This window comes from Sinocyclocheilus grahami, unplaced genomic scaffold (assembly GCF_001515645.1).
Source record: "Sinocyclocheilus grahami isolate Dianchi unplaced genomic scaffold, SAMN03320097.WGS_v1.1 scaffold77.1, whole genome shotgun sequence".
Taxonomy (NCBI): Eukaryota; Metazoa; Chordata; class Actinopteri; order Cypriniformes; family Cyprinidae; genus Sinocyclocheilus; species Sinocyclocheilus grahami.
Window position 1 is genome coordinate 2414384 of NW_015505256.1, and position 10986 is coordinate 2425369.

The 10986-nt window shown below is 36.8% G+C and overlaps 1 protein-coding gene across 1 annotated transcript in view; it reads left to right on the top strand.

Annotated features, from left to right (window-relative positions):
- Positions 1–10560, top strand: part of LOC107586104 (cadherin-23-like) — a gene marked incomplete at its 3' end in the record, with an annotated part of 165424 nt that extends 154864 nt beyond the window's left edge. Inside the window, exon 10 of the mRNA XM_016273338.1 lies at positions 10448–10560. Within this exon, the coding sequence (XP_016128824.1) occupies positions 10448–10560 (113 nt within the window). The remainder of the gene's footprint in view (positions 1–10447) is intronic.
- Positions 10561–10986: the final 426 nt, after the last annotated feature.

The following is a 10986-nucleotide window of genomic DNA, read 5'->3' on the forward strand; positions in this document are numbered from 1 at the left end:
GGGGGGGGGGCAGAAACATTAGAACAGAAACATTCTCATTCTGTTTCATTTTCAATTATTCCCCTGACATAGCATGATCGTTTTTCATTCTTCCAACCTTTTATCAGTGATGTGAAATTGATTTTCTGTCTGACTATTTCTAAGCACGCTCCAAGTAGCACCCAAATGCACCCAAAATTGAAAATATATTGGCAAAATGGCCCTAGTATGAGTTTGTTTTTATATTTATAATAATATTAAGCAATATTTCTAGAATATCAGCGCGGCTGCCAACAGTTCAGTTCAACACTTTTACTGAATGAATCCGAGGTTTTGAACGAATCGGTTGAGTGATTCAGTGACCCATTTTTGCCTAGTTCCTGAATGAATCAGCTGCTTTGAATAAACGCTTCTGTAACTCACTCACTCAAGACAGAGATTTGCCATGACCTACTGGCAGTTTTAATTCATTTAAATTTCATATTTCTATTTTCAAAATGTTATGTTTAACCCTTGTGATACCAGCACACCCACACAATTATAGCTGCATTATTTATCCAATTGACTCTATAATATGCAGAAGCAGAAAACAGAAATAAAGCGAGTATTTTCTTTATAGGTCAAACCTGAAAAAATGGCACCATCTGGTAACAAAATAGTAAAAAAAAAAATTTTTAAAACCATGCCAATATAATGAAAGCCTATCAATAAAAATTGCATAATTTTACAGTTAAATGGCACTGCGATTAAAAATAGCAGTTTTAATGGGTTTCAATGGGGACATTTTTGTCCTCATAGGGGTCCTATTATGCTCTTTTACAAAGTCTTGATTTTATTTTGGGGGTGTACTAGAACATGCTCTCATGCTTGATGGTTCAGCAACCACTGTTTCCTGACATCATCTGCTTTCGGAAGCCCAAACAAAGACGTTTGAGCACGGAGATTTAAAAAAAACAGCGTTTCAGGTGGTCGCACACTGAACGAGAAGGGCAGCGTCTCACTCAACCACTCACTCAACCAAGTGTTCTAACCACAACCTCGCCCTCCCCACCCCCCAACCATTTGAATTTCTGTAGGCGGGAATTATTTGTAATGATATTCCAATGAGCCGCTTTGTGATATCACAAAGCCCGGAAAACAAATGCTGTAGTCCAAACGAGCCGTTCTTTGTAGTTCTTGAAAAGGGATTTTTAAAAAACTAAATATCTCCCTTTGGAGTGGACTTTGAGATTTGTAACTTTCTAGATCTTTTTTTATGCCCAAACATACACACTACACACTGACTAAAATTAAAAAAGTGAAAAAGCATAATAGGACCCCTTTAAGGTCCTGAGAGGAACAATTTTTTGTACCTAGTGCAAAACAGATTTATTAAAGGAAATGGAAGTGAAATAGTAAAATAACAAAAAAAAAATACACACCTGTGCCAAAATGTATGCAGTTGGCAATAACATAGGCAAAATTATCAAAAAAACAAAACTGAAAAGGACAAAAATGTCCAAAAGGTCACACAAGGGTTAAAATATGATTATTTTGAATGTATAATTAATTAAAGCTGCAGTCCGTAACTTTTGCTGGTTAAAAATTATCCGAAATCAATATTTGAGCAAGTACATAACCAGCCAGTGTTCAAAACTATTGCCTTACTTTAGCCCGATTCACAACGGTATAATAATGTTTTCTAATTTGAGTGGCCCGGGTTGGTCTTCGCTGGAAATTCGAGCATGGCATTGCATCATTACGTCACGTCTGTAAACATGAAGTTGTCCCGGCTACTAGGCTATCGCATGTGAGGTTTTTTTGGTTAAAAATGATCCAAAATCAATATTTGAGCAAGTTCATAACCAGCCAGTGTTCAAAACTATCGCCTTACTTTAGCCCGATTCACAACGGTCAGCTTATAATAATGTTTTCTAATTTGAGTGGCCCGGGTTGGTCTTCGCTGGAAATTCGAGCATGGCATTGCATCATTACATCACGTCTGTAAACATGAAGTTGTCCCGGCTACTAGGCTATCGCATGTGAGGATCCTGCAGGTGACGGATCGTTTATAGCCTTTTCTCACAGCAGCTGGAATAATTAAATGTATCATTTTGATGGCGGATTGTAATCCATAAAGGATTATGTGTTTATGAAACACATGTGAATGAAATTAAATTATATTCCAATTATAAATGTGCTTCTGATTACAGATAGCCTGGGATTACAAAGATTTGTATTTTAAAGAAAATCAGTTCGAAGGGAGCATAATTTGCTTTTTGGGTTAAAAGAATTTCTTAATATGAAATTCGAAGAGTATGACAATTAGATTAGACTGTGCAGAAATTTAAATCTACATGCTAATACACACTATACTCATAGTCACAAATGCTGATGTTGTTAACATTAATCATTTGAGAATAAAGTATAACAATAATAATAAATTGAAAGGTTTGATGTGATATGAGCTAACCGATCTTTAGATTTAATCATCATTGGTAGCGAGATTTATGGTAATGCTTTTTTCCTCAGTTGGTCAGAACAAACGTGGCAGACTTGTTACTTACTTGTTCAGATGGCAATATACTGTGAAAATTCTTATTTGGGTCATATTCCAAGACGTAGGCTAGAATCTGTGATTGCGAAGTACAGTAAATATCCACACCGGTGCAGTGACTGACTGCCACACATACTCATCAGAACATTAGATTAATTTGCGCTGGAGCCGTGCCGACTCACAACCCACGCAAGCTAGATAATTCCGCACACAGCTGCAATTCCAGGTTTTCAAACAGAGATGGCAACAAAGAGGCAAAACTTACGGACTGCAGCTTTAAGTTAATTTCTGGGGTAAAAATAAATAAGGTTGTGGCAAAAATAAAATATACTTGTTTCTGTTTGGTACTGTAACTCAACTTGACTTGCTTGAGGTAAGCCAGTGACTTGGCTTGCTTGGTTTGTTTGCACTGAGACTTGATTTATTTGGGACTTGATGATATGGACTTGAGACTTGCTTGAGATTTGAACATGTGTGACTCACCCCCACCTCTGCTGTGGTTACAGATCCTACATTTTTTCATAAATTTATAATAAAGCTATAAGTGAATCTTGATTTGTTTTGTGAAATGTTCGCATGCAGATTTCACACACAAATTCTTGCATACACACACTTAGTGAATGAGACCCACTGGTTCCTGAATGAATCAGTGTTTGGGAACAAATCAGTTGAGTGAGTGATTCAATAACTTGCTCATTTCATACATTTCTGAATCAATTAGTGTTTTGAATAAATCTATTGAGTAAATGACCCAATCATAAAGACAGTCACATGTCACCACCTACTGGCTAGAACAGAAACAAGTCAGTCTTAGGCATTAAGCGCTAGATCATTGGTGAGCTAACACTGTATTTTGTCTTTTAAACCCACTGTTTTTATTTTTAAATCATCCCTTTCGGATGTATTTCAGCTGACACTGAAACCCACCCCCCGCTGCAACTCCTCTCCTGCTCGCTGACAGCCTAATGAAATTATTCACTAATTCACGGCGTGTCCACTAATTTGTTGCCTGACTGACTTCATAGATGCGACGAAGCGTGGCTATCTGCTGCGCAGGTTCACTAACCCATAACTATGAGCTAATTTGCGTCGCTCTGTTAGCATGGCTAAGATCAAGGCTGGCGACACGGCTCTTGTAGTTAATCAGTCTGAAACAGAGAGATATCAGGTGCCGCGGTAACAGAGGCTGAGGGCAGTGGAGTCTCATTCCTCTTCTTTAGCGTGAGGTTCAGCTAAGCTCAGACGTGCAGATGATGGACTGTGACTTTAATTGATTTTACAGCACCTTCACAAAAAGAAGGCAAACAAGCACTGTCTGGGAGGAAGAGTGTCAGCACACATAGGGCTGCGACTTTAGATGAGGAATATTTCAGGAAACTCCTGCTACATATGACATATATTACATGGATGGAAATGTAGATCAGTTCTCAGCTGGATCTAGATTTTTTTCATACGTATGTTTATCATACGCCAAATTATTAACATGGCATAGGCTAAATAGGAAAACTGACAATTTGATCTATGGAATTTTGATGGTTTTATGCATTCAACAACATTTTATTATCCTTGCTGCAGGTAAAACCATATTTAATGTTGTGTAATTAGTATTAAAAACAGAGCTAATATTGATTTTATGTTGACTTAATAATTTAGCCTTGAATTATAAACAGTGTTCGTTTGAGTTACTTTCAATAATAAAAAAAACAGCTGCAAAAACAAAACAACAACAATAATAATAATTATTATTATTGTTGTTGCCACTGTTGTTTTTCACTATTTATTATTGTTATTATTATTATTATTATTATTAAGAAGAAGTAGTAAGATTTTTGTAATGTTTTTTTAAAAGAAAACTCCTTGTACTTACAAAAGCTACATTTATTTGCTCAAAAATACAGTGAAAACAATAATTAATGTGAAATATTATTACAATTTAAAATAATTAACTTTAATTTTAATATATTTGACATTTTCCCTGTGATGGCAAAGCTAAATATTTAGGAAATATGCTGATTTGGTGCTCAAGAAACATTTCTTAATATTATAAATGTTGAAAACACTAGTGCTGCTTACTATTTTTGTGGAAATAATGATACTTTTTTTCAGGATTCTATGATGAATAGAAAGTTTAAAAGAACAACGTTTATTTAAAATGGAAATCTTTTTTTACATTATAAATGTATTTACTGTACTTTTTGATCAATTTAATGCATTATTGCTGAATAAGACTATTAATTAAAAAAATCCCCAAACTTTTAAACAGTAGTGTATAATGTTATTGTTTTAAAAGTATTATTATTATTATTTATAATAATAATAATAATAATAAAATATTGCTCTTGTTGAGCTGAGGTGAAAATTGTTAACAAATCCTTTTAGCTCATCTATTAGACAATAATTAAATGCCATTAAAGGGCATAATGAAAGTGTTTCCGCAGCACTGTAATTTCCCGGCAGCTCACTCTCTTTGCTGTGGTGTGTTGGTGTGCTAGTCTTAAGTTCTCTTGGCTGCTGGCTCTCAGCAGGATTAGATGAGTGAGCTATCTGCACTCCTGCACAGCTCCACTCACTCACACTCGCCTCTTTATTCTCTCCATCAACTTCAGCTGAGCTTGATTTCTCCAACAGTGAATTCTCTCTGCTGTCAATTTGTGTGTTGATGAGATGTCAATCTCTGTGGGGGAGAGTTTTTGTTCTGTCAGGCAGAATGCGGTATCATTCTGGTCTTCTGAAGAGTCTGGTTATCTCACGCTAATGTTACTGCCTCTAAATCTCAGCTCTCGTCTTACTAAGTTATTAACCTGTGTTTTGTTGCCTCTAGTTGAAGGAGTAGTTTATTCAATGAGGTAGTTTATCATATCTCACCCTTATGTCAATTCAGTTTTTTTCCATGAAAAGCGATTGGTTCATGTCACTCTCAAAAAAAAAAAAAATTATTAATTAAAATTTTCTCAAAACTTGTAATGAAAAGTGTTTGTAACAGTCTTATATTAGTATCATTGACATAATAGTATAGTTTTTGTTAATATTTTCAATTAATTTTAATTTGATATTCTATTTTCATTTGAATTAATGTAAGGGAAACAGTTTAATTTAGCACAAAGGGAATCATTTAAGATTTTAAAGGGAATTTGGACAGAATCACTGTTTTACGGTTGATCACTGAGACGGCCAACATCAATTCTGCAATGGATATTTATATCCAAAATATAGTGAAAACACTATTAATTAGTACAGTAACAGGATCGGCAGTTTAAGACATTAACTTGTAAGCACGAAACACAAGATACTTCTCTTTTCAATATAAATAAAGGCTTTATTGGATAAATCTAAGACATATAAACTAATCTAACACATAAACACACGCATTCACACAAGTTGCAGAAACGAAAAGCTAAAAGCCACATGGCTAAAAAGCATATAACTAAAAAGCATGACTAAAAGCGAAAAGCTAGACACAAAAAGCAAAGTTTGATGGTGTCCTGAGTATTTAAACTGGGCTTTTGGACACCTCCCAAATGGTGTTTTGACCAATTATATGTTGTATTTTTCTCCTCCCCATTCATAAATCAAATGTTATCTTATCAGTCACATGGTCCGCGTTTTTCCCGCTCTTGCAGAGTATAATTTTGGACATGATTTCTATAACAAGAATATGATACATTTGACAAAGAATTGATTGGAAGAAACGTTTCAAGCAAGAAGATTCAAACACACACATACTAAACATGAATAGGAACCCTTAAGCTATTCAATAGTTACTAAAAAAGACATACACAATAACTGATTAACATGATAGTCTGATGTATGGGTTGCTTCAGACTGGCTAGTGCTAGGGTCTGATTTATGAACATCCTGTGCTTTGGGCCTCTGTGGAATTTGGCTCCTCATGTTTCAATTATGTTTTGACCAAATCTTAGATTGTCTGATTCGGTCTGATATCCTACATTAATATTTTAAGTTAATATTTATTTTAATAATGAAATTAAATTTATTTGAGTAATGACATTTTTTATGGTTTTAGTTTTTGTTTGTTAACAATAAAAACCCTGATTTGGAGTGATTTTATGATAAATAATGACAGAAATTAATTTTTTTACATTTAAATTTCATGTGACTTTTAGACAGTTCATCGATATATGATGAAAATATATTTAAAATCCATAAAATCTCTCTTCATGCTAAATTTATAATTAGTGTGTCCTCACAACCCCCTCAGAAATGAGTCCGCGTCTGCACCACACCTTAAGAAATATATTTGCATTACCAGATAAGGATTATTATCATTCCAAATCAGCATGCTCTTCAGTGGTCTTACTCCAGTGAACAGCCAAACATTCTAATTTGAATGAATCCATCAGGTCAGCGTGGCTCTCAGCTGCACGTTTGATTTCACACTGGTCAATTGGGAAAGTGAATTAAAGTGCGTGTTCTAATTGGCCGTCGATGCCCAGAGGAGCCAATATATTCACGCTAGCAGAGGCGCATACACTCAGTTCAAGCGCTCTCAATCAAGCTGGGTACTCCCATTGTTTGATTTCCATTACGCCGATGGTTCAGATTGCTATTTGAATGTATAAATCACAGCTATCTCTGCAGGGCAGCTCTGAGTCGCTCATGCATGCTCAACAAGCTCCGTCTCAATCCAGTGTCAATACCGCAGTGCTGTGGCTATGTTCAATTTAGCATAACAATAGTGAACACCTGAGATCAGAAGAACGAGGAAGAATAAAAGTTTGAGTACCTGGGAAGAAGGAGGTGAAGAAACTTAATGATGGGGTGGAATAGAGCTATGGGGGGTCTGGTGCAAGAGATTTGGAGGTCAGGACTATGCAATATTTAGAATTCTGTTTTTCAGCCTGTCTTTCAGTCTGCCCATCTATTGAATTTGAATCAATCTATCTGTCTGTATGTCTGTGAACAGACATGAGACATGAAAATATAATGAAAATCATTACTGAAATATCATGTAATTAAGGAAAGTGAGGTGTTAATGAGATGAACAGTTTACCGAGGGAGTATAAAATGTTTTGAGTGGAAGATGAATTAGAAAAGAATAGTGGATTAGATGGCGAACCTGTCTAGTGTTCTGTAGTAGCCATAAAGTTTGGGCCGCTGCTGCCAAGCACTGAACTAATTACCAGCATGATATCTCAGGAGTAACGGATTCATTAACAGGTTCCCTTAGTCGGAAGATATTACTTTCCTCTATCTCAGACCAGGGAGAGGTCCAGTCCCAAACCACACGTCTGCTCTCTGTCAGACAGTACAGAAGAGGAAGGATTTTGTTTCTGTTTCGTACTCTTTGTCTATGTCTAGCATTTTGTACCTAGTATAATTAGAAGAGTATTGATGACCATGATGTTTCAGAAGTTAAAGGGGTCATATGATGTTATTTTAAAGATCATTATTTGGTGTAACAGAATATGTTGGCATGCTTTAATGTTCAAAAAACACATTATTTTTCAAATACTGTACATTATTGTAGGTTCTCTATGCCCCGCCTCTCTCAAACACGTCGTTTTCAACAAAGCCCCCTCCTTTGACAAGCGCACTCTGCTCTGATTGGCCAGTTGACCCAGTGCATTGTGATTGGCCGAACACCACAAGCACGCGTCGGAAATGTAACGCCCATTACCATAATCGCTTCAGCTTTCAAAGTAAATATCAAGACAGTTAATAATGTCGTTAGTTTTACCATCAGTTCAAGCCCGAAAGGGCAACAGAGTCGCGTGACAGACACAGTGATGATGCAGTACACAAGCCGCGGTTAAGACAGCTGACGTGCTATGATTTCTGACAGGCAGTTCACTCTCCTGTGATGTGACCCTGTTCCCCTCACACACACACACAACGCGTTACTCTGCGCTGCGCAAAACTCCCCATTTGAACAGTCAATAGCAAATACTTCAACTAATAACAAAACATACTTACAGTCGCTGATTCAGAAGCGCCAGATTGTCATAGCAAAGTCAGAATTTACCCATTTATTTATTTTTTTTAAATAGCCTTTGTGCACAGCCAGCCTTGTACTCTTCTAGGTTAAAAAAACTGTTGTCCATAAAATGCATTGCACAAATTCAAACATCTGGGTTGTGCTGTTCTGTTGTAAATAAATCTTAACCAATGATTCCTAATTGCATCTACTTCCGGAAGGCCAAATAAAGTGCTTTTGCTTTCGCACTGAATCACACAGCGTTTCCATGACATGGCTGCATCAACACTACTGCTGTTCCTGAAACCACGCCTTCTTTCTTTGCGCGCACATTTGGGCGGCATTATGCTAATATTTCCACATAGTGACGTAGATATGTGGGGGCGTGTTAGAATGAGGCATTTTAGGTAGGCGTGGTTGACTCTTAACTTTTATAAAGAATATCTCTTTGGATTTGAGACTTTAGTCTTTGCAACTTTACAGATCTTCTTTATGCACCAAGAGCTTGTAACACTCCAAAGAGAAAGGAAAACTTGAAACGTGTGTTTTGGGCATAACGTGCAATAAACCAATCAGAGTCTCATCTCCCATTCCCTTTAAGAGCCAGTTGGGCTCGTGCCATGGCGGACTTGCTATTTACACGGGGGAATTTGCAAGCGCAAAGATGAAATGGAGCTGCTCATGCGCGAGCAAATAGGTAGCCTAATTCTGATACATGCAATGACTATCCATTATGACATGTAGGCATTTTTATATTTATGTAGCCTGCACAATAGTGATCTTTTACATTGCAATCCTTTAATTTGTAATATTTGGCATGTTTGTGTGCTGCTGTGCCGTCCCTGTGTGTGTAATAAGCAAGAGTGGACCCGCCTATACTAACCTGCTCTTTAAATAACAAAAAAACTACTGCGCAATTGACTTTAGACCAAGTTTTTGTTGGTCAATGGTGCAGTCTATTTTCAGTTCCTCTTAATAGCAACATGCCAGCAATGTACCTGAACACACCTCGTTTTCAGATCAGCATGCCCATGGGCGCACAAATGGGCGCAAATGCATTTGCTATTTAAACAACGCAGCGCAGGACGTGAAAATGACAACTGCGTCGTGCTGAAACTAGCACAAAAAAACACTTGCGTCGCGCCAATTAAAGTCGGCATGAAATGAAAACGGACTCTTTCTGTTTTGTAAATGCATGTTATAGATCTTATACTGAACAATTCATAATATTTTTTTTTCATATATATTAATTGTTTGACCTCATAATGTTCAATTATAATGTCATAACTCAATCTTCTCTCTCAGACTTCTTTATGGTGCCATATGCCTGACTTACATTAAATAATGAGGATTGTGTGTGTTTTCAGAATTAAATTAAGAATGCCTTTAAATTACAATTTAGATCATGAGCAAAAGGGTGCATGATTGCACTACAAAATTGAAATGCAATGAAGTTGAATTGCTCAATTAATTAATGTTTAAAAAATTGTCTAGAAAAGCAAATCCTTGACGTTTGAAGGTTTACAGGCCTTACAGACCGTTAGATAGATCTATAATAATGTTATTAAAATCTTGAATTCTAGAATCCTCTTATTGATGTGCAAATTTTGGCATAAGCTGTCATGCCGGCCAGCCCTAATTTTCTAAGATAGGAATGATCAGATGAATTCTTATAAATCCTTAGCTGACGATAGGGACGTTCCCCCTGGAGCGGAGGTTAAGTGCCCTGCTCTAGGGCAGAATGGTGATTAGGGAACTCAATGACTCTACACTTCACTGATGCCTCTGAGGATTTTGACCTACAACCTTTGAGTTTGGGCTCAGATATTTAACCACTTTACAATCATGACCCTCCAATTATTAAAATATCTAAATGCTAAAAAGTCAAGTGTAATGATGGTACAGACTCTTCTGTTTAATATGTTAGTATTCAGTGCAAACAGAAACATATTTCCACCCTTTTGCCTCAAAATTCCTTTTATTATTCTGTTCATCAGGTAACACCAACAGCGTGTTTGCTCTTGACTACATCAGCGGATCCCTGAAAGTGAGTGGACAGCTGGACCGGGAAAACCCCTTGTACTCATCCGGATTCACCATCACAGTAAAGGTGAGACTCAAACCTAGATGTGGAGGTTTTCAAGACGATTCATTAAAAAGTGTTTTTGAGCTGTAAAATGGTTTCTAGGGTTGGAAGTAAATTTTTGAGAACCACTCATATTTTATGATGCATAGTTCCATTAGCTGTTCTTTAACAGAAGGTTATTTGGAAAAGGGTTTTTGTTCTAATTAACGGTGCTGAAGTAAAAATAAAAAAAACACTAAGAATACAGTAGTTCCCTTTCAGTCAGTCACGTTCTACGTTATGTCAGTTGTGACTGACGAATTGGGATCTCGCCCGAGAGCCCAATCACCTTCGAGTGTAAACTAAACAAGCCAATGACAGTTGGCGTGCATGTTTCGCCATGCGTACCCCGCCCCGCAGCGTGGGTATAAAAGGAGAGTGCGTGCAAACGCACATCAGCTTTTCGCTTCG